At 44.8% G+C, this 24,505-nt stretch overlaps 1 protein-coding gene and 1 long non-coding RNA gene across 2 annotated transcripts in view; both read left to right on the top strand.

The window, feature by feature from the left end:
- The window catches only part of LOC138968362 (uncharacterized), a 58,930-nt gene that overhangs the window by 13,639 nt on the left and 20,786 nt on the right, over positions 1–24,505 (top strand). The window lies entirely within an intron of this gene.
- LOC138968360 (F-box/WD repeat-containing protein 7-like) overlaps positions 10,046–24,505 on the top strand; it is a 27,727-nt gene continuing 13,267 nt past the window's right edge. Inside the window, exons 1-7 of the mRNA XM_070340911.1 lie at positions 10,046–10,127; positions 14,522–14,641; positions 15,261–15,388; positions 17,024–17,762; positions 20,418–20,518; positions 23,946–24,075; positions 24,364–24,498. Coding sequence (XP_070197012.1) covers positions 14,540–14,641; positions 15,261–15,388; positions 17,024–17,762; positions 20,418–20,518; positions 23,946–24,075; positions 24,364–24,498 — 1,335 coding nt within the window. The 5' untranslated portion in view covers positions 10,046–10,127; positions 14,522–14,539. The remainder of the gene's footprint in view (positions 10,128–14,521; positions 14,642–15,260; positions 15,389–17,023; positions 17,763–20,417; positions 20,519–23,945; positions 24,076–24,363; positions 24,499–24,505) is intronic.

Genomic DNA, 24,505 nt, shown 5'->3' with positions numbered 1-24,505 from the left:
TAATAACTGGTGGAAGCTCCCCTAGAGTGCCGAATACAATATTCGGTGAAAAACCATCATACTCTAGAAACTGTGTATTAGGTCCTTCCCCTTCTGCCGCTGGGTGTCAAGTGCGCCGCCCTTGTGTCTCTGTCAGACAACCTAGCCAAAAACACGTGACTGACCTTGTCACAAAACCAGTCCAGCTATACACAATTCTGCCTCCCAAGCAGAAAAAAGACACGAGAAACTCAATCCGTGAAAATCCCGTGCGCGCTGTCAGCGAAAAACCGTCAGCCCTATGACAGCAAAAAAAAACCCACTGTGAAACTCGTGCGCTACAAAACATCCGTGCTCGTTGAGCACTGTCAGCAAACTCTGCTGTAGCCCAATATCACGTACAGGCGCTTTCTATCATAATCGACCAAGAACAGGCACTCCACCGAGTGACACTTTCTTGGTCTCTGTCACCCGATCGTGACACACCTCCCCTCTTCAAGACGAAACCTCGGTTTCGCTCACAGTCATGTTCTCCTCTATAGCCCGAGAGAGAAAGTCAGCTCCAACATTGTTGGCGCCCGGAATGACGCGTACCGTGAATTGGTACGGTTGGAGAATCAACGCCCAGCGCATAAGTCTGGCGTTTGCCAACCTTGCAACCTGAAGATATTGCAGAGGTTTATGGTCCGTCTCCAGACAGAAAGGTCGTCCGTACAGGTACGCTTCGAACTTCTGGATGCCCCAGACAATGGCGAGACACTCGCGTTCAACCGTTGCATACGCTGCCTCGGCCGAGGTCAGCTTACGGCTGGCGAAGCAAACAGGGTGCAAAAACCCCTCTGTCTCCTGAAGCAACACTGCCCCAAGTCCCTTCCCTGAAGCGTCTGTCCTCAGCACGAAGTCCTTGTTCAGGTCTGGTAGTCGGAGAATAGGCTGACAGGTGAGTCGCCTCTTCAGGGTGTTGAATGCGGAGCTGCATTCCTCAGTCCACACTACAACGGTCGGTTGTAGTTTCTTGGTAAGGTTGGTCAGTGGTAGAGCGATTTCGGCAAAGTGCGGGATGAAGCGTCTGTAGAAGCTGGCTAGGCCCAGGAAAGACCTGACTTCTTTCTTCGTGCGCGGTGGCTCCGCCTCCCGAATCTTCTGGATCTTGTCGTCCTCTGGAACGAGCAATCCCTCGCCGACAACATGACCCAGGAAAGACAATTCCCGAAATCCCAAGTAGCACTTGGACGGTTTGGCTCCCAGATTTCCGTCCTTCAACCTTCCGAACACGTCGCGCAGGGCGTCGAGATGTTCAGTCCATGTCTCTGTCGCGATCAGCACATCGTCGATGAAACTGCTGATGTCCTCGCGCTTCAATGGTTCCAAAAGTTTCCTCATCATGCGAGTGAAGACGGCACCTGCATTCTGTAGACCAAAAGGCATGACTGTCCACTGGAACTGGCCGAATGGAGTGGTAAATGCAGTCTTTGGGCGATCTTCCTCGGCAACTGGAATTTGCCAGTATCCCTTGGTGAGGTCTAATTTTGAAAAATACTTGGCCTTGGCCAAGTGACTGAAGAGGTAGTCCACATCAGGCATGGGTTCCGCGTCAAACGCCGTAATCTTGTTCAGCTTCCGGTAGTCGACACAGAACCTGACGCGTCCATCCTTCTTCTTCACAAGCACAATTGGTGAACTGTAGGGAGAGTTCGCTGGCTCGATGACGCCCAACTTCGTCATGTCGGCGATTTCCTTCCTGACCACCTCCTTCTGGGCATGAGGCATGGGATACTGCTTCGTCCTCACTGGCTGTTTCTCCAGCAAGTCGAAGGTAAACTCCTCTAGATGCGTCTGAAGTGGTATGTCTGTAAGGACCCGTGCTGCATCCTTCAGGATCTCTTGCAGGTCCGCCTGCTGGTCGTCCCCAAGATCAGGTGAGATGTGCACGTCCGTGTGATCCTCACTAGCCTCCAGCGGACAAACTGGTACACGTCCTCCTCCCTGTTCTTCCGTTGTCTCGTCCATCACGACAGCAACTGCTTCTGTCACTTTGTCCTTTTCCCCGTAGGCAGTCCTCTCTATGTAGGCGCGCAGCAGGTTGGCGTGGTACAGGCGTGCTTTCCCGTTCATGACGATCCGGTAGTCGTTCTGGCCCACTTTCGCTGTCACCTCAAAAGGTCCTTGCCACTGCAGTTGTAGCTTGTTGTGTTTGACAGGTAGAAGTAGCAACACCCGTTCTCCAATCTTGAAGCTGCGCGGCCGTGCCTTGCGGTCGAATCCTCGCGCGTAACGCTGTGCTGCTCTCCCCAGGTTCTCTTGAGCCAGTTTGCAGGTCTCTTCAATCCTGTTCCTGAGTTCTACGATGTAGGTCGCTGTCGTCTGCACCTCCTCGTCAGCTTCTTCGTCTGTCCAAGCCTGACGCAGGATAGCCATGGGACCGCGTACCTGTCTGCCGTACAACAACTCAAATGGGGAAAAGCCCAAGCTCTCCTGAGGAACCTCGCGGTATGCAAAAAGCAATGCTGGGATGTACCTGTCCCACGTGCGTGGTTTCTCCTGAGCTAGTTTCCTCAGCATGGTCTTCAAGGTGCCATTGAACCTTTCCACCAGTCCGTTGCACTGAGCATGGTAAGGAGTGGTGAAGTGCTGCTCCAGTGATAGCAGTCGTGCTGCCTCCGCCATCACTCCTCCCGTGAACTGCGTGCCTCTGTCGGTGAGTACCTCTGATGGAATTCCCAGCCGGGACCACATAGTAACCAGAGCCTCAGCTACTCGCGTGGCTTCAATCGATTTCAGAGGGATCGCCTCTGGGTATCGAGTAGCGTAGTCCACCATGGTCAAAATGTATCTGTTTCCGTCCTCAGACGCAGGCAAGATGGGCCCGATGATGTCCACTGCCACCCGACGAAAGGGTTCGTCGATGAGCGGCATCTTCTCTAAGGGGACCTTCCTCACCCTTCCTTTGGCAACCACCTTCTGGCACTTATCGCAGGACGCGCAGAAACGTCGGACATCCGTGCAGATGCCTGGCCAGTAAAAGTGGCGCCAGACACGATCCGTGGTCTTCTTGGTGCCAAGATGACCTCCCAGAATCGAGTCGTGTGCCGTTGCCATGACACCCTCGCGAAACTCGCGAGGCACGACAACCTGTTTGAATGTACCTTCTTGGTTGCTGAACTCACGGTAGAGCAACTTCTTGTCCCTGAGGAACCTTGACCTCCCATGCTTCCCGCTCAGCTTCACCTTCCCCGACTTCGCGTGCTCCCGAGGAGTCGCTAATGTCGGATCAGATGCCTGAGCCTTCGCGAGAAGCGCGGGGGTCACGTTCCCCAGGGCAGCTCGTGCAGCAGGTAGGGGTTTGAGAGGTTTGTCCTCTCGCTCCGCCTGTGCCCGCGTGAGCACTGAAATGACGTCGGGAGACCGATAAACGGGAACCTCCCTGGTGACGCCGTCCACAAACTGAACCCGGTTCCCAATGAGCAGGTCGCATGGAGGATCGTCCATGACGACGGCCACAATGGTCCCCGTGAACAACGGTGTTACGACCTTGATCACTGCCGTGTTCAAGTCGTAAGCGTGAGATGCCTCGGCCATTCTCACCCTGATGCTGTCTCCTGTGTAGGCCATAGCTGGAACTAGACTCGCCCGAACCACTATCATGTCTGCCCCTGTGTCCCGCAGACCTTCGCCCTTCACTCCGTTAACGTAGACGTTGCAGTGGGGCTGGAAATGTTTCCTGGAGCACGGAACGCAGAGTTGTGGAATTGTGCATGAGCTCGTGACGTCCCTTAGCTCCTCACTGCCAACAAAGTGTACGCCCTTCTGGTCAGCCTGTCTCCTGTGGCAGTCCTTCTTCACGTGGCCCCGCTTGTTGCAGTAATAACACTGGATGTCAGTTCTGGAACTTGATCCTTTGTGTCCCTGATCGTCCTTCCCGTCCTTGGGTCCTGAAGAACCTGAATTTCCCGATTTTCCCGGCCGTGAGCCTGAAGATTTGCCAGAGATCGCCTGGGCGTCCTCGTGTACTCTGATCCAGTCGGCTGCTTCCTGAGTAGTCTTAGGCTGGTGCTCCTGCACGAAGGTCACCACCTCAGGTCGCAGGCTGGACATCAGTTGTTCCATGACAATGAGGTCGGCAAGGTCGTCGACTGTCCAGTTCTTCTCGGCCATCTCCACCCAGCGCCGCAGGTAGAGATTTAGGCGTGCCACAAACTGATGGCTCAGCTCGCCGCTCAGTCTCTTGCTGTTACGCAGACGTCGTCTGTAGGCTTCCGCAGTCAGGTTGAAGCGCTGGAGTAACGCCTTCTTTAGTGCCTGATAGTCTCTCGCCTCGTCGTCCTCCAAAGCGTTGTAGAGCTGCAATGCGCGTCCTTTTAAGCAGGTGCTAAGGCGGCTAGCCCACGTGGCCTCTTCCCACTTCTGGTCAGATGCAATGCGCTCAAAAAGTCGTCGAGCTCGTCCTTGTCATCGTCGAACGTCGGCAGTCTCGTACGGTCGGCAACAAACGTCGGCGCGCTAGCCTGAGTAAGCGTACCCTTCTCGGCCTGTAGTCTAGCTAGCTCTAGCTGGTGATCGCGTTCGGCCTGTTTGTCCTGTCTGTCACGTTCTGCCTGTCGTTCCCTTTCTTGTCTGTCAAGTTCATCTTTCTTATCCTGTCGGTCACGTTCGTCTTTCTCTTTCCGTTCTTGTCTGTCACGTTCGTCTTGTCGTTCCTGTCTCTCACGTTCGGCTTGTCGTTCTTGTCTGTCAAGCTCTTCTTTTCTCGTCTGTCGCTCTATGTCTTCCTTACGTTCTGACTCCTTGCGCTTAAGCAAACTACGCGCTCTAACGCGTGCGTCTCGCTCTGTCTGTTCCTCGCTACCAGGAGTCTCAAAAGTTAATCTCTTCGTAGGAGATCCCCCTGTAGCCATGGTTAGTTTAGCAAAGCTTTATCACAAAAGTAAGTCTAACGCAGCTATAGCTAGAACACGCGGTGATGAAAGCGGTGGATACAAAAATCCAGCAACCGGAAAATGCAGAAGAAAAAATCCAAACGGTGTAGAACAAATCGCGTAGCCTACTTTATGGTTGCTTTTTGCGGTGAAACAAAGTGTTTCCCACAGCCGTGGCCTACTTTATCGGCTGCTTTTTGCGGTGAAACAGAGTGTCTCCCACAGCCTTGGTTAGGACAGAAGTCCTCGGACCCTTCCCCCCCCAAAATTCCAACAAAGTCAAAATATGGAGAAAAATCCAAGTAAAACAAGACGGTAGAAATGTAACCTGTTACAGAATGAGAAACAATGTAGAGAAAACTGAGTAAAACGAATAACAAATCCGCTAACCCCGCTCAGCTCTCTGCAACGGAAAACTCTGAACGTACAACAACAAAGATTCACAAACAAAGGAAAGGGAAGTAATCACAGTTAGCGCATACAATAGCTTACAAATTACAATTTACATTTCCTGCAAGATGTGAATCGCTTAAGGTGTGGTATATGATCAAAACTATACAAAAAAGGGTAGCACCAAGCAGAAAATAAGTCGAGCACTGACGAGATTATCTGCTCTTAGTTATCCTTAATTGGTGGGTCTTTATCAGTTGGAAATTAACTGAGTAAATCCCGGCTTGGCCCCCATGTGTCACGTTTCAATATATCACTTAAGGTGATTATGAACCGGTTAATTACTACTAATTAACTAACCACACCACGATCCACTCTCGCAGTCATACAATTAAATAGAGTCAACAAAAGTATAAGTTTCAGACGCCTGTTTATGTATAAACTCGCCACCTCCCTCGAGCCTTCACTCAAAATATGTTCCTTTTACGTTCTCAACACGTAAAAAAACCCGTGATCACTGACAAAATGCCAGTAGTATATAGAAAATTATAGTAACACGCTGATCCCGTGTAAATACAGTCAAATGAGAATGTTCTGTTCAAAAAGCTCTAGTTCATGCAGGGGTCACACACCCCACGTCGTCACTACTCCAATGAAATCACAGATAAGAAAAGACAACGGTGGTCAACGGGGTGCGTAAGACACAGTGCACTTAGCTTTCTTTCTGTATGCTGGTTAGCCGGTATGCTGGTTAGTCGGGTTGCTGGTTAGCCGGTTCGCTGGTTAGCCGGTCTGCTGGTTAGCCGGTTTGCTGGTTAGCCGGTTAGCGTAGCTTCCTCAGGTCCCAGCTCCAACGTCTGCAGCTAGCAGTGTCCCGCCAAAGGCAGCCGTGCAGCAGTTACAGGAACACGAAACGAAACGAAGGCTGCAAACAGAAAGCATCGGTGCACTAAACATGTCTGCTACCCCTCACCCACCACCTTAAAACGTGTCATCTTTAAATACCTCATCGAGCACGTGGGCCTGCACAAAACGGACTTTTTACAACAACAAAACAGTCATTTTCCGTCCTTCTCTCCCTATCTGCAAAACCCATGCATATACAGATTAGTATTTTAGCGTCACAGAGAGTAAATTATGCGCTAACCTGGAAAGAACAACAGAGAGTATTTCATTCCACAACACAGACTCATCAACAGCGTTAAATAATGATTTATTACCTCAAAAGCCTATGATTGTACTCTCAATGGAAGCAAAGTCCGCCTCCTCCCTGGAACAGCCTCTGTTCGTCAACAGTGACCAAAAACCTCCAGAACCCCTTGTCGAATCCTTATGCGAAAGCCATCGCCGACGAAGGAATGTTGACGACTTGTCCTCAGCAAAACAGGTGCAGTGAGAAAGTAATAACTGGTGGAAGCTCCCCTAGAGTGCCGAATACAATATTCGGTGAAAAACCATCATACTCTAGAAACTGTGTATTAGGTCCTTCCCCTTCTGCCGCTGGGTGTCAAGTGCGCCGCCCTTGTGTCTCTGTCAGACAACCTAGCCAAAAACACGTGACTGACCTTGTCACAAAACCAGTCCAGCTATACACAATTCTGCCTCCCAAGCAGAAAAAAGACACGAGAAACTCAATCCGTGAAAATCCCGTGCGCGCTGTCAGCGAAAAACCGTCAGCCCTATGACAGCAAAAAAAAACCCACTGTGAAACTCGTGCGCTACAAAACATCCGTGCTCGTTGAGCACTGTCAGCAAACTCTGCTGTAGCCCAATATCACGTACAGGCGCTTTCTATCATAATCGACCAAGAACAGGCACTCCACCGAGTGACACTTTCTTGGTCTCTGTCACCCGATCGTGACAATTACTAATTTTCAAGTGTAAATGACTAATTTTCAGTTTTGGCTCGCTCCCTGACAGCTTACTAGCGCCAAAACTAAAAATGAGTAATTTTCACGTGTTAATTACTAATTTTCATGTGCCTCGTGATTGTGGAGGTTCAATGCGCATGCGCGACTCTCCCCTGTACATAGTTTTAAACCTCCCCACCTTTTTAATCTCCCTATTTGCCGGAGCTAGCCACTCTCAGGAACAGTGACTCAACCGCAGGACTCTGAGACGTTCGCAAGAACCCAGTTATCTATCCTTTGCGGATTATGACTTTATTTAAGTTATTCTGCAGAAAAACAGAAATGCTGGAGAAAAACTGTTTGTTTCTGCAGCATTTCTGCATGTCATCTTTCGCGAGAGCAACGTTTTTTTCTGCAGTAAAACAGTTTTACTGCAGTAAAATTGAAATCAAGAATGCTGCAGTAAAACGGTGATGTTGTTTTACTGGAGAAAAACAGTTTACACTTTTTCTTCAGCATTTTGGCATTATTCAGTTATTCTGCAGAAAAACAGAAATGCTGGAGATAAACTGTCTTTTCTGCAGCATTTCTGCATAATGTCATCTTTCGCCAAAGCAACGGGTTTTTCTGGAGCAAAACATTTTACTGCAGTAAAATTGAAATCAAGAATGCTGCTTTAAAACGGTGCTGTTGTTTTACTGCAGAAAACCTGTTTACACTTTTTCTGCAGCTTTTTGTACTGGCTCATTATAATGTTGGAGCACGCGAGCCCCCCTCTGTCGAGAGATGGACTTATCCAGAATTACCAATAGTTACAAACTATTATACTATCCCAGGGGGCGACGAATACAAACGCTACTTTACAAGGTCGTTCGTTTTTCTCCAGAAAAACTGTCACCGACTATTCTGAAGAAAAAGTTAATCGCAATAAGGCTGCAGAAAACCAAATAAACATTATGCTTCAGAAAAACTGTTTTACTGCAGTAAAAAATGTTGCTTCGGCGAAAGATGACATTATGCAGAAATGCTGCAGAAAAGACAGTTTTTCTCCAGCATTTCGGTTTTTCTCCAGAATAACTGAATAATGTCATAATCCGCCAAGAGCCAGTACAAAATGCTGCAGAAAAAATGTAAACAGGTTTTCTGCAGTAAAACAACAGCACCGTTTTACTGCAGCATTCTTGATTTCAATTTTACTGCAGTAAAATGTTTTGCTGCAGAAAAAAACGCTGCTTCGGCGAAAGATGACATTATGCAGAAATGCTGCAGAAAAGAAGGGTTTTTCTCCAGCATTTGTCTTTTCTGCAGAATAACTGAATAAAGTCATAATCCGCTAAGGATACCAAGTCATCTACGGAAGAAGAAGAAGAAGAAGAAGAAGAAGCGACTGTTACACCGGCCAGAGCGAAACATCCTTCGATTCGATACTTTTCTGGTCCATAGTTCTTTAATCCGATGCAAATTAACAATGAATAAGAGCTGAGCGCATGTGTAGACAACCGTGACATACAGCTGTCTGTCCGATAACTTGTTGAATAACGAATTCTATTGACAGATATTTGTGAACGTGTGTGAGTCCAGACCGAACAGAGCCATCTGCTAGCGGTCGGACCTTTGGCACATGTCCGGCCAGACGCCATTTTTCCTCAGTCTCTCGATTCGAACATTTTCGGATCGATTGTCCTTCATTAATACACTACAAAGCAGATGTATGAGTGTAGTAGTGGAAACAAAAAGAGGTACAGCTGTCTGCCCGACAACTTGTCGAATAAGAAATTATATTGAAAGATATATGTGAAAGTGTGAGACCACAGCCGATCAAACGTCTGTCTGCTAAAAACAGCTTCGATTCGAATGAGTTTTCGGGGTCGATTATTCTTTTCTAAGATACCCAAAACAACGTTAATGAAAGCGCTATTGCAGAAAACTGTGACATGCATCTTCATGTCGGGTAACTTGCTCGATAAAATATTTCAGAAAAAGTGTGAGAGCGATGTTTGCCGGACGTTGTAGCTCTCAGTGCGGACTCTTAGAGTCCGACTACTGTGACCGAAAACGAGGAACAATGAAAATTAGTAATTAACACCATTAACGTGAAAATGATAACCCTAGGTTTTGGCACTAGTAAGCCGTAATAGTATTTCACATCCATGCAAACCCCGGCGACAGAGTTTGGGTGAATCGAACTGAAAGGGAGTTTTAGTAGTTTACCGTGAGTCAGTAAATATTGCCGCTTTCTGGATGATCAGTGCGGCATAATTTTTGTGGATATATATTACCAACTAGTGGTTTTTTTTTGACAGACCGAGACTGTTACAAGTTTTCTTTATCTTCATCCGCGGCAACTGAAGTTAGGCGGCCACAACATGATATGATCGTCTTATCGCGATTATCAAGTTCTGCCGCGTCTTCAGTTTCTACGTCAGTCTAAAATTGATCTGAAACCTTTCTTTTTTAGAAAAAATAACATAGCAGTTTGTTGCATTTAAAACTCAAACATTTTCGTATTGTTCAATAATCCGTGACGACCGGTATAGTTGAGTCTCCGCAACCGACTCGTCTGTTCTCGAGTCACCGGCTGTTACAGAGATGAATGTCTCGGCATGAGTCTGTGTCTCCGTCTGAAACTACCGTTTTCATGGCTACATGGTCTGGGGATTAACTCTCAGAATAAGTTTGTTGAAGTTTAAAACTCTTCTTCTTCTTTTTCTTCTTTCCGGTAATGCCCACGATCTTGAGGATGATCATTCTGGCATGAAATCAAACAGGGATGAAAACGGAATCACTGCTTGTCAAATGGCATAGTCGCCCGACGAAGTCAAGCAGTTGCAGACGATTTGTAGTCGGTGCTTGTTGTGAGAGTTACGTCCCCTGAGACCTTCGGAATCTGTCGGCTGAGTTCGGCAACCATCGAAAACGGTAAAGATGGCTGCTGCGTGTAGGGTTTGAGAGTATTGTTATCACCAAGAAGAGACATTTTTGTTTGTTTTGGGTAAGTTTTGCTCAATCTAAACATTTCTTCGATTGATTGAACATTAAGCTTTCACTGTGCAGTCACGCTCTCCGGTTGTGCATTGCTGTCATGAATTACACACGTTTTTACTCGATTGTCGACATGCTCCATACGATTTTTACACCACTAAGTAATGTTTTCTAACTTGTAAAAAGAATACATACTGATAATATTGCTGTTGTTGTCTTTTGCCTGAACGTCCGATCTATTCGCTAGTACAAACGAATATATGCGAAGTGTTGCTAAAGATTTTTAACTGTGATTTTGACGTAGACATTTCTTTGTTTCTCGTCTGAGTTGAACCTTTGCCAGTGAAATACCACACCCCCATTGGCATTGTGTGAAAATTTACAGAAAGATGCGAATTAACAGTCAGTTGAGGAAATGTGCTTCAGTCTGCTTATCCAGCGTTAAAGAATAAGGTTTATACTTGATGTCTGGGTGCCTAGATGACTGATTGGGACTGGGACCATTAAACAAAGACATCGAGCTCAGTGAGCTGTGTTGACACTGGCTTCCTGTGGCAGCAAACACAAACATAGAAACAATGCAGACTGAGAGTGTCTCTCATCAGGACATGGCTGATCCTGTTGATGGCGGTTGTGTCAGTGCTAGTGCACTTTTCACAGACCTCCGTCTGCTATTTTACTTGCTCTCTCTGACTGTCTCTGTAAGTGTAAGGCCATGATCCTTACGGTCAAAGTGTTCAGGTGACTAAACGTGCACTTTGGACAGCAGTAGCACTAGCAGGACATATATCGCAGGGTTGTTGCTACAAATTCATACCTATAGGACAAATGTCCTAGCTCTTCAGCATCAATAGGACATTTGACCGCTTTCAGAAATTTCAATAGGACGTCAGAATGTTTTCATTTTCAAGAATGACGCTCGCCGTGTTCCCCCCTGTTTTTGACCCTAATGTAGCACAGGATGCCGTTGAATAGCCAAACGTGTTCAGCTTTTGTTGAACTTTGGCAGGCTTTAGTTTTATTTTTCGGTGGCATAACTCAGTACGCTTCGTCAAAATGTCTCGAACTGAAAGCAAACGCAGATGCAAGACTTAGTCAGTTGGAGTTGTCTCCCATACTCCTAACTTTAATGTGCTGCAGACGGGTGTCGCCCAAACGCAAGATCCACACTGCACAACTTCGGTGCACCTGTACGCGAGAGTGCTTGGTCGCTTTTTGAAAATGTGTATCTTGAAAGTTGAAAGGAACATTAACGAATATCGCGCTGTTCGAAGAAATTGAGTTCTTATCGGACAATGCCAGCGCTCAGTTCAAAACAATAGGACATCTGACCGCCATGCGGTTATGTGAATCGGATATTTGAGCCTCTTAATCGGTCGATGTCCGACGCTTAAGGCCTAAAAAAAAAATAGGTGTGGTTACGGTGACCCGACCTACCCTATTTTTAGGGGCCGACCCTATAACCTTTTATTACATTTGTCAAAAAAAACCCAAAAAAAACCCCAAGAAAACGAGTGCAGAAAACGCAATGAAAGCGAAAGCGCCCGAGTCGCACACTTATTTCCCTGTCAAGTTGGTTTAATTTGTACACATTAGAAAAAAAGTTAAAAAAAAAAAAGTGATTGCCTACCTTCCTACCCTATTTTTTTTGGCTATGTTACCGTAACCATACCTTTCTTTTTGGCCTAACGACATCCCTGCTATCGTTATTACACACACATTCACATACAGACTATGGATCGTTAAGGTGGACATACAAGATACAATACAGAAAGAATAAATAATTCTATAATAAAAGGGTGAATACAGTGATGTACATTTTAGTCGGTCTCCGGTCTCTGACCGATCCAATTTCCCCAGGACCTATAGCTTTAACCCCAGCAGGACACAGGTCCGATTAACCTACAGAAGAAGTGGTCAAGGGTCCGATCGTTTTTGACAATGAAGCGGACATGCGGACTGTTCAATTTTCAAGAGGAAAGCTTGTTTCGGTTTTGCCAAGCGAAAGTAAACACTGCGTGAGGAAAGCTGGTTTCGGTTTTGCCAAGCGAAAGTATGCACTGCGTGTGACCAGTTTGTTGAGTGAACGAGGCACCATATGGGATCTGATTCTTTGAATTAATTTATCCTCAAGTTGGATCAAGAAGAAAAAAAGAAAACCGAACCCATATGGTGCCTCGAGTGCATTCATTGGCTCAGCAATAAATCGTTTAAACCAATGGGAACCACCCGTGCATGTTCGCACATGCGCAAGGCATTACTTTTCGTCATAATATCCGGAAAAACCGTTGTGCGTTCGAACGAAAATAAAACGAAAGAGAAACGACATGGGTCCGAAAAAAAAGCTCAAAGCAGATAAAAATCAGCAGACATTGATGTCCATGCTGCGTTCGCCAGCCACTGTGGCTTCAGCTGAACCAACAACAACGTCAACCGAGAATTTAAACTGAAAAATCTTTTTAAATGCGGTTTTACGAGTCGTGTTTTTGTCCTATTGAAATTGCAATCTCAGGACACTGTGTCCTATTGATTTTCAGTCTTCAGGACAATTGTCCTAAAGGCTGCTAGAAAAATGTACATCACTGTGAATACTTAGTAATGAAGTCATGTTGGGTGCATGTGCTCCTTCAACGATGGCACTGGCAGGAAGCAAGTTAACCCTTACACTGGTGCAATTCTGTAACACATGTTACATAGCCACTGGTGAATTAACAGAGAGAAAAATAAAGAAAAACGGTCATATAAGGTTTTCGCATCCATGCTAGGCAATCAGAACCGACCAAACAGACTGAGCCAGTAGCGCGACATATGTCGTGACAACCAGGTGACAGTGTACGTAAAGTAGCGCGACATATGTCGCGACAACCAGCCTAAGGGTTAATGAGTTTTTAACTACAGTAAAACCTGTCATGCAGGAACGGCCAGTCAAACCTGTCTTGCAGTAACGTATGGAAAGGTGAATTTTATAATATAAAAAAACTTCTGGGATCTTTCAGATCGAGTGGTCGTTGTGGGCAGGTGGTCTCTTTCAAGAGGTGTTCGACTGTACATGTGGTCTTCTTCTTCTTCTTCTGCGTTCGTGGGCTGAAACTCCCACGTACACGAGTGGTATTTTACGTGTATGACCGTTTTTTACCCCGCCATTTAGGCAGCCATACGCGGTTTTCGGAGGAAGCATGCTGGATATTTTCGTGTTTCTATAACCCACCAAACTCTGACATGGATTACAGGATCTTTTTCGTGCGCACTTGGTCTTGTGCTTGCGTGTACACACGGGGGTGTTCGGACACCGAGGAGAGTCTGCACACAAAGTTGACTCTGAGAAATAAATCTCTCGCCGAACGTGGGGACGAACTCACGCTGACAGCGGCCAACTGAATACAAATCCAGCGCGCTACCGACTGAGCTACATCCCCGCCCTGTGTACATGTGGTCAATGGTTTGGTCGACGGGCGCAGTGGCCTAGTGGATAAGACGCCAGCCACCCAAGTAGAAGGTCGTGGGTTCGAATCCTGGCTGTGTCTGGTGGGTTAAGGGTTTGAGATTTTATGTGCAAACCTGCTAGTGGCTACTAGTGCCTTATCCCCCTTCGTGTGTACACGTAATCACAAGACCAAGTGAGCATGGAATATTCATGTTAATTGTTATCCATGTCAGAGTTTGGTGGGTTATACTTTGAACATAGAAACCCGAAAATACCAAGCATGCATCCCCCGAGAGCGGCGTATGGCTGCCTAAATGGTGTGGTCAAACTGGTGATACAGGTGAAAACCGTGGGAGTTGAGCTCCTGAAGGAAGAAGATTGGATCTTTGTGTGCAGCAAGAATGGACAGCTACCTGATGTCCATGAGGGTAACCTCACAGGACTATTCTATGAAATCTTATCCTTATCCTTACATGTAGTCATTCTTTTTGGTGTGCAGCAAGAATGGACAGCTACCTGAATGTCCACGAGGGTAACCTCACAGGACTATTCTATGAAATCTTATCCTTACATGTAGTCATTGTTCTTTGTGTGCAGGAAGAATGAACAGCTACCTGAATGACAGAATGTCCAAGAGGGTAACCTCACAGGACTATGAAATCTTATCTTATCTTGTAGTCATTGTTCTTTGTGTGCAGTAAGAATGGACAGCTACCATGGCTAAGAGAAGGACTGATGCGTCCGGTTCCACCCCAGCTTTAGAGTTGTATTGAAGAGTTGGTCTTGGTGTGCAGTTGGAATGGACAGCTACCATGGCCAGAAGTACTGGGGCGTCCGGTTCCACCCCAGCTTTAGAGTTGTATTGAAGAGTTGGTCTTTGTGTGCAGTTAGAATGGACAGCTACCATGGCCAGAAGGACTGAGGCGTCCAGTTCCAGCCCAGCTTTAGAGTTGTATTGAAGAGTTGGTCTTTGTGTGCAGTAAGAATGGACAGCTACCATGGCCAGGAGAAGGACTGAGGCGTCCGGTTCCACCCCAGCGTTGGCCCTGCAAGGTGAAGGTCAGCCCAGCCTGGACCAAGCGACCTGCAGGCACCCAAGGGTACGTTCACACTGCACGTCCTTCTCTTATGGTACAGTGGAACCCCCTTTGAACTTTGAAGTCCTCCAAAAACATACGAAAATCATGTCTTAAAAAAGGGAGAAGTCTTAAAATGGGTGTAAATTTACAGAAGTTATGAACAGAAAGTCTGAAAAAAGGGGGTCTTAAAAGGGAGGTAGTGTTATTTTGGGGGTCCGCTGTACATAATCATGTGATTGTGAGCCACTGCAGATCGATCCAGGCATGGATAATACATGGAATAACCTAGTTTTCTTGGTAGTTATTGAAGAGACTTATAAAAATGAATGAAAAAATTGTGAATTCTAATGGAAACAGCCGCTATATTGGATTTCTAGGAAACGGTTTTACAGCAACATCATACATCAGAAATGCATAATATTTGGCACAAGGATACACATGACTTATATCTACAATCATATAGAACGATTTTTTGACTAAAGACTACAGTTGAATTTAAAATTATTTTTTGAAATAAGGATGAATGAATTTAGGCAAACTGTAAGGTAAGTGCTCCAGTCCATTGATCCCCGGAGACTGCTGGTTCTGTTAGTGCTCGTCCCAGTTTGTTCACCTGATATATTTCATCTGTGACCATCAGGGCAAGCAGCTGTTTGGCAAGTCCAGCGGGTCCAGGCACAGAACCAAGGCAGGACATCATCACGCCAGAAGCTCGGGCGTCTCCACTCGCACTCGGGCCCAGACTAGACAGAGGTCGTCTGGAGATAGGTGCGTACTTCTCTCGTCTTGCTAGTCTTACTTACTTACAGTGGAGTCCGGGTACAACGAATCTCAAGGGAGATACATTTTAGTTCGTTATATCAGTAATTCGCTGCAGAGTTTTCAACCCTAAATGGCCTTGAGACAAGTTTTCCCACTCACCTTCAAATGATCGTCCCATCGATCTTTCCTTGGAGAGTACAATCTCTGCATGTTTTCAACAGCTTCATAATATAATCCATTGGCTGTTCCGTGCACCTCCCGCTGTTTGTTCAGAGTTCGCTCATCACGCGATGTGCACTTGTGTTTGTGTATTTTTGTGTATTTTTGTCTTTGGAAACAATTATTGACATCAGTTCGTTGTAGCCTTGTGACTTTTAGAGACAAAACGGCTCTGGGGCGATGAAAACGTGTTTGTTATAAGAGGGGTTCGTTATGCAAATGAGTTCAAAAGGTTTGTTGTAGGCGGAAAGTAACGAGTAAGAAATAGAAGGCTGTCTGCCGGGAAATCAATGGCAGTTCGTTAAAAGCGGGATTTCGTTATACCCAGGTTCATTATAGCTGGACTCCACTGTACTTACTTAGGTCCTTTGCCCCCATCGGAGCATAGGTCATTGAGGACGTGTCTCCATCGCACTCTCCTATGGGCTGTTTTTTCTGCTTCTGTCCAGCTATTGTGCTTTTGTGATTTACAGCTGTCCATGTTAATTTTTTCCAAGGGTAAAGTTCAGCTGCTGTTGATCAAAGACATTTTCCTCCGACAGCATTTTTTGCGTTTGGCAGAATAACTCTGCCTGGAGAATTCCAAGTCATTTACCTTTATTTTCTTTTAGACAATTATGTAAGATTTGTATTCTTTGGCTTAAAAATATGAACTCAAGAAATAAAAGAGAGAGACAGAGAAATACTGTATGTGAAGCATCTGCAGTTGAAGTTAAATGTGCCAAGGAATGTTTTCACAACAAGCATTGCCATTGGTGTGTGCAGTCCCAGACAGTAAGTTAAATGCTGAGGAATGTTTTGACAAAGAGTGTTGGTGTGTGAAATGTTTTGACAAAGAGTGTTGGTGTGTGAAATGTTTTGACAAAAGAGTGTTGGTGTGTGCAGTCCCAGACAGTAAGTTAAATGCTGAGCAATGTTTTGACAAAGAGTGTTGGTGTGTGAAATGTTTTGACAAAGAGTGTTGGCGTGTGCAGTCCCAGACAGTAAGTTAAATGCCGAGGAATGTTTTGACAAAGAGTATTGGCGTGTGCAGTCCCAGACAGTAAGTTAAATGCCGAGGAATGTTTTGACAAAGAGTGTTGGCGTGTGCAGACAGTGTGTGAAATGTTGAGGAATGTTTTGACAAAGAGTATTGGCGTGTGCAGTCCCAGACAGTAAGTTAAATGCTGAGGAATGTTTTGACAAAGAGTGTTGGCGTGTGCAGACAGTGTGTGAAATGTTGAGGAATGTTTTGACAAAGAGTATTGGCGTGTGCAGACAGTGTGTGAAATGTTGAGGAATGTTTTGACAAAGAGTATTGGCGTGTGCAGTCCCAGGCAGTAAGTTAAATGCCGAGGAATGTTTTGACAAAGAGTGTTGGCGTGTGCAGACAGTGTGTGAAATGTTGAGGAATGTTTTGACAAAGAGTGTTGGCGTGTGCAGTCCCAGGCGGGGCAGGACGCGCGGCGGACACCAGCAACACAAGGAAGACCTCAAACAACAACAGCAGCAGCAGACGGACGGAGAAGACCGGTGTCGGGGGGTCCCCTCTGCCCCCTCCCCCACCCCTACCCCCAGCAGCAGCACTGTGGCGGCCTCCTCCCCCCGACCGGCCCCCGGCCAGGGACGCGCCACACGTTCACGCTCCGACCTTCGTCTGCGTGACAGGGTCAAGGTCGAGACGCCCGACATCTCCAGCCATGAGGACACGGAGGACAAGAGTCTAATGCGAGAGGAGGACGGGGTGAACGGGAACGCCAGCCACGTACGCGTGAAGGAAGAGAAGGCAGACGATGAGATTGTGAACGGTAATGCCGCCAGCCACGCACGCGTGAAGGAAGAGAAGGCAGACGATGGGGGTGAGGACGCCCAAGGTGAAGGTCGGGAGGAGAGGGGGGAGGAGGAGGGAGAGAGAGTGGGGGACGCGGGTGACAATGCAGACAATGAGAATAACGAGGAGGAGAGAGAGGACAGTGATGATGAGGAAGCGGTGAAGGATTACCCCGGTGATGCCGACATGGACGGCAGTGAGAGTGAGGAGGAGGATGAGGAGGATGAGATTAACGAGGAAGGGGAGGAGGACTGCGAGGAGGAGGGCTGTCGCTGCACATCCAATTGGAGCTGCGGGGGCCACGCCGGACAGAAGCGGGCCAGTCTCTGCACTTCTACACCCACACTGCAGGTACGTGCCAGGGCGTTAGTGTTGTACCCTGACTTAGGACAATAGCCTGACATTGCGGGTACTTTGCCTGGTGAGGATACTGCTAAAGAAACTAGTAACTAAGGCCAAACAAAAAAATAGGTCTGTTTACGGTAACATAGGGTGAAAAAATAGGGTCGGTTTTTTTTGTTTTTTTTTGTTTTTTTTTCCCATTTTTGGCTCACGTAAGTGTAGCCTATGCGATGATAAACTTTGTCTGTCTGTGCGTGCGTGCGTGCGTGCGTGCGTGCGTGTGTGTGTGTGTGTGTGATAGAAACTTTAACATTTCCGAGTCTATGGATAAAGCTCGCATAAGAAGATTACGTCTCGGTCAAAAGTGTTTGACGTGTGTGATAGAAACTATTTGAAGACGTCACATTATGACGTAAGAGGGTTAGACGTCACGCAAAGGAATTACTGAAAGTCTCGGTCATTGTTATTGTGAGCGGGCCGAGACTACTTGGCAGATCCAGGGTCTCGCTTTCTTGCACAGTTTCACCTATGCTTACTGTGTGTGTGTGTGTGTGTGTGTGTATGTGTGACGGAGTGATTGAGTTTGTGTTACTGTTTGTCGATTTCTTACATGAGCCTTGAAGGCTTCGCCTCTTGTTTTTCTTCTTTTTTTTCTCCCCTCTCTATGATGTTTCACAGTTCATTTCTTCTCATCAATCCCTGTTTTTGCCCAACATAACTATAAACAGTACTTTGAGCTTACCTCCCTTCTGTCGTCTGCTGTTTGAGCGCAAACAGCTCTATTTTGGATGCGTTTTTACATTTAGTCAAGTTTTGACTAAATGTTTTAACATAGAGGGGGGAATCGAGACGAGGGTCGTGGTGTATGTGCGTGTGTCTGTGTGTGTGTGTAGAGCGATTCAGACTAAACTACTGGACCGATCTTTATGAAATTTGACATGAGAGTTCCTGGGTATGAAATCCCCGAACGTTTTTTTCATTTTTTTGATAAATGTCTTTGATGACGTCATATCTGGCTTTTCGTGAAAGTTGAGGCGGCACTGTCACGCCCTCATTTTTCAACCAAATTGGTTGAAATTTTGGTCAAGTAATCTTCGACGAAGCCCGGACTTCGGTATTGCATTTCAGCTTGGTGGCTTAAAAATTAATTAATGACTTTGGTCATTAAAAATCTGAAAATTGTAAAAAAATAATTTTTTTATAAAACGATCCAAATTTACGTTCATCTTATTCTCCATCATTTTCTGATTCCAAAAACATATAAATATGTTATATTTGGATTAAAAACAAGCTGAAAATTAAATATATAAAAATTATTATCAAAATTAAATTGTCGAAATCAATTTAAAAACACTTTCATCTTATTCCTTGTCGATTCCTGATTCCAAAAACATATAGATATGATATGTTTGGATTAAAAACACGCTCAGAAAGTTAAAACAAAGAGAGGTACAGAAAAGCGTGCTATCCTTCTTAGCGCAACTACTACCCCGCTCTTCTTGTCAATTTCACTGCCTTTGCCATGAGCGGTGGACTGACGATGCTACGAGTATACGGTCTTGCTGAAAAATGGCATTGCGTTCAGTTTCATTCTGTGAGTTCGACAGCTACTTGACTAAATATTGTATTTTCGCCTTACGCGACTTGTTTTTTTTCCAGACGATCCAAAAAAAAGATTAGGGTCGGGCCTAAAAACTAGGGTCGGTCGGGTTACCGTAAACAGACCTATTTTTTTTTGTGGCCTAATCAGACCTATGGGATAAAATATGTTGGATATTTTGTTTTTCTCAACACTGTAATAAAACTAATAAATATAGCTTCTGCAGGCTTTATCTTTGTCTGAATTCTTGTGATCAAGAATTGTCGACCATACTTTCTGCAGGAGCCAAGGTTCTTGTATAGAACTACCAGGTTCCAGTTTTGAAGATGGCAGACAGAGACATGATCTCTGTTTACGTGTGATTTTACAGCTTGAGCTTTTCCATACAATTGGATTTAGATCAATTAGTTTGTCTGCGTTAATTAACTTCTACCTCCAATGAGCAGAACTTTCAACAGAGAAAGTGCTAGGAACGATAAAGCAAAGGTTCATATTATATACTTGTGTCATTGATAGCCTTGTGGATGTTATCCTTACACTTACAGGGGCATTGTTATGATTCTCTAATATTCATTATGTAACAGGGGGATTGTTATGTTTCTATAATAGTAATAATGTAACATTGATGTAGGTACATGTGTACTTTTCTTAAGTCATCCAAAAAGCGTTTTTGTGTCAGTTTGTTCTGCTGGGGTCAAAGTTGAGGGAAAAGTTGCACCTTGTAGCCCTGAACATAGGGTATACAGTGAATTTATCGGTGATATTTGGGCTTTGGACAAATACCAATGGCTGTTGTGCAATATGGCTGAATAAATTCTTCTTCTTGTTCTCTTCTTCTTTTTCTTTTTGTGCGTAGGTAGAGAAGTTTTGTGTACTGTTAATTGAATGATTGTGGTGTGGTTGCAGCCCTGCAGTAAGCTGCGTTCTTGTTGTGTGTAGGTAGTGAAGTTTTGTGTTGACTGAATGATTGTGGTGTGGTTGCAGCCCGGCAGTAAGTGACGTTCTTGTTGTGTGTGTAGGTAGTGAAGTTTTGTGTTGATTGAATGATTGTGGTGTGGTTGCAGCCCGGCAGTAAGCGGCGTCTGTCCAGTGTGGATGATCAACTGGACGATGATGATGATTGCTCTCCGTCAAAGAAAGGTTGTGGTTCACCGGGCAAAACCAGGTGAGTGCATCCCACTGGATTCTTCTGTGAAATGCAAAAATCTCAAATCGGGTGTTTCCAAACTAACAGAAATTTTGCAAATCATGTGACAGAAATTTAAAAAAAAAGAAATTGAATGCTGATTTATTTATACTATAGTGAAAATACAGGAACTAATTTTGACTTTTGTATTTGGCAGGTGCCGGTTGAGAGCCTTACACGGCAGCGTTGAATATTTTTGGGTCTTGGTGTACTACTGTTGCTTGCAAATGGAGAATATTTTCATGTTTGCTTTGTTGAAAGGATGGCGTGTGAAGACACTGATCTGAAGGAGGTCTTAAATTCAAAAACAAATAGTCTGACAAACGTTCCAAACATCGAATAAAAAAACAATTAAACATTCCTATAACATACCTTGCTTGTTTTTACATTTAGTCAAGTTTTGATTAAATGTTTTAACATAGACGGGGAATCGAGACGAGGGGGGTTGTGGTGTGTGTGTGCGTGTGTGTAGGGCGATTCCGAGAAAACTACTGAACCGATTTTTATGAAACTTCACAAGAGAGTTCCTGAGTACGATATCCCCAGACCTTTTTTTTCATTTTTTTGATAAATATCTTTGATGACGTCGTATCCGTCTTTTAGTGAAAGTTGAGGCAGCACTTACCAAATTGATTGACATTCTGATCAAGCAATCTTCAACAAAGTCCGGACTTTGGTATTGCATTTCAGCTTGGAGGCTTAAAAATAAATGTTTGAGTTTGGTCATTAAAAATCTGAAAATTGTAATTATTAATTTTTTTTTATAAAACGATCCAAAAGTAATTTCATCTTACTCTTCATCTTTTCCTGATTCCAAAAACATATACATATGTTATATTCGGATTAAAAACAAGCTCTGAAAATAAAAATAATATGAACATTATGATTAAAATCAAATTTTGGAAATCGATTTGAAAACAATTTCATCTTATTCCTTGTAGGTTCCTGATTATAAAAAACATATAGATATGTTATGTTTGGATTAAAAACAAGCTCAGAAAGTTAAAAAGAATAGAGGTACAGAAAATCTTGCTATCCCGCTCAGCGCAACCTCTACCGCACTATACTGGCTTGTCAATTTTAGTGCCTTTTCCACGAGCGAGTGACTGACGATTCTATACGGTCTTGGTGAAAAAATGCAGTTGGTTCAGTTTCATTCTGTGAATTCGACAGCTTGACTAAATGTAGTAATTTTGCCTTACGCGACTTGTTTTTTACATTTAGTCAAGTTTTGACTAAATGTTTTAACATAGAGGGGGGAATCGAGACGAGGGTCGTGGTGTGTGTGTGTCTGTGTGTGTGTGTAGAGCGATTCAGACTAAACTACTGGGCCGATCTTTATGAAATTTGACATGAGAGTTCCTGGGTATGATATCCCCGGACGTTTTTTTCATTTTTTCGATAAATACCTTTGATGACGTCATATCCGGCTTTTTGTAAAAGTTGAGGCGGCACTGTCACACCCTCATTTTTCAATTAAATTGATTGAAATTTTGGGAAGGCAATCTTCGACGAAGACCGGGATTTGGTATTGCATTTCAGCTTGGTGGCTTAAAAACTAATGAGTGAGTTTGGTCATTAACCCTTTGCCTCCCGCATTCTGAGAGCCTGTTGCTTATCTATTTCCCAGTGCAAGGGGAGTAACTCCGTACAAGGCACCCGGTTACCAACTTTAAAAAATCATATAAAAATAACTACTGTTCACATTTTAATGTAGTTTGGATCTAAAAATTGCTGAAAGATTTAACTTCTTTAAAATGAAACACCAGGAGAGTTTTACCTTAATCCACAGCTTGAAAAAAAATGATAAAGTTGACTGATGCAAAATATCCACGTTTTCAGAATATATTCTAGTCCCCTTCTCTTGCTTTTTTAGGCACAAAAATGTTCCAAGTGGCAAAATTGTAAATTATACACAACTGCTAGTCAGTCAGCAACATCATTTGATAAAAATAACAGTTATTATAATGGTGCTAGGTACTTTTTTCAGGACCAGTTTGTATTACGTTACACAATGCTCATTTCGAAAGTATCAGTGATATGACATTCTGTTATTAGAGTTAATAAAAACTATACAAAACTTTGCGTTGTTGGCTTGCTAATTTTGTCAGTCACTAAAATTAACAGAAGATGCACATAAGAGACAAAGTAGTTAGTGGATGGACTGAGCCAGGTGCTGGTGGAACTCTGCGAAACATTCTCCTTTGCACAAGTGAAGATCGCAGATGACACACCCAAAGACAGTTTCGGGGACCGACAGGTGTCACACCAACATCGAACTTTTTTGGCTGGACAGGAGTAGTTCTATCACTCCACCTTGTTGTCAGTTCATTACGATTCTGTTTTGACAGCCGTTTTTTTTTTCGACGAGGATTTGGAGCAGCAAGAACAGGTAAAATTATATCACTGTCACCACTATCACCATGGTTATCACTATCACGATCACTGTCACTCGATTCAAATTCCCTCAGAAGCTGTTCATCGTTCACAACAACATCTAGGTCAATGTCACTTTCGTCCTTCTTGTTAATTTCGTCCAAAGAAAACCCCTCAAAACCACCTTCATCACTATCACTCTCGCCCATGATGGCACGCCAGAAGTCGCCATTGCTAAGATTCTCCATTTTGGCCACACAAAAAATTGACAAACTTTAAAAAATCACAAAAATCGAACCACTTTTAGTTTTGCCATGCAGTTTTCACAGGAAAACACCTTACTTCCTCCGGAAACGGAAGTGCGTATTAGCGGTATTGAATGATGGGATAGGTCAAAGCGAAACCGAAAGTAAGCGACCTAGTGTTTAGCGGCCGCTATCGGGCGTTACGGGAACTATAAAAGGCTCATTTTGCGGGCGCTAGCGGGCGCTGCGGGAGGCATTGGGTTAAAAATCGGAAACTTGTAATTAAAATTATTTTTTTATTAAACGATCCAAAAACAATTTCATCTTATTCTTCGTCATTTTCTGATTCCAAAAACATATACATATGTTATATTTGGATTAAAAACAAGCTCTGAAAATTAAAAATATAAAAATTATGATCAAAATTAAATTTCCGAAATCGATTTAAAAACTATTTCATCTTATTCCTTGTCGGTTCCTGATTCCAAAAACATATAGATATGATATGTTTGGATTAAAAACACGCTCAGAAAGTTAAAACGAAGAGAGGTACAGCCGCAAAGCGTGCTATGAAGCACAGCGCAACCGCTGCTGCGCCAAACAGGCTCGTCACTTTCACTGCCTTTTGCACTAGCGGCGGACTACGTTCAGTTTCATTCTGTGAGTTCCACAGCTTGACTAAATGTAGTAATTTCGCCTTACGCGACTTGTTTTTATTGTGAAGGAGGTCTGATGTTGGGTCCAGCTTCTCTGTGAAGTTATAGTTTGTCCTCTTGGTCTGACAGACAACACTTGCGGCCTCCATCAGGCAGTGGGTTGGGCAGCACGTCAGCCATGGGTAAGGCGGCCAGACATCGCATCCCATCCAGAGAACACCCGCCCCCCAAGCTTCAACAGTGGATGGACACGTTCAAGGTACGGTGGTGTTCTATGGGGCCTTGTAAGGGTCACAGACTAACATTGTAGTGAAGGAGATAGTGGTACTGTGGTGTTCTATGGGGCCTTGTAAGGGTCACAGACCAACACTACTGTTGTACTGAAGGAGATAGTGGTACTGTAACAACCCCCCTCCCCCTCATCCTGTTTCAGACCTAAAACGAATCTGTGAAAATCAGATCTTCAAAAAGAAGGACATGGAGGTAAATTTACAACCTGTGTGTTTAGTGTTGTACCAGCTGTGTGATGTGTGCTGGGTGTGTGCAGGGTTGGAGCAACGCGGAGCGCATGATGGCTCTGGACGACCTCATCAACTTGTGTGAGCCGTCACAAGTGCGACACATGATGCACGTCATCGAGCCGCAGTTCCAGCGAGACTTCATCTCCCTGCTGCCCAAAGAGGTAGCTT

The sequence above is a fragment of the Littorina saxatilis genome, linkage group LG6, assembly GCF_037325665.1.
Source record: "Littorina saxatilis isolate snail1 linkage group LG6, US_GU_Lsax_2.0, whole genome shotgun sequence".
Lineage (NCBI taxonomy): Eukaryota > Metazoa > Mollusca > Gastropoda > Littorinimorpha > Littorinidae > Littorina > Littorina saxatilis.
This window is presented reverse-complemented; position numbering and strand designations above follow the sequence as displayed.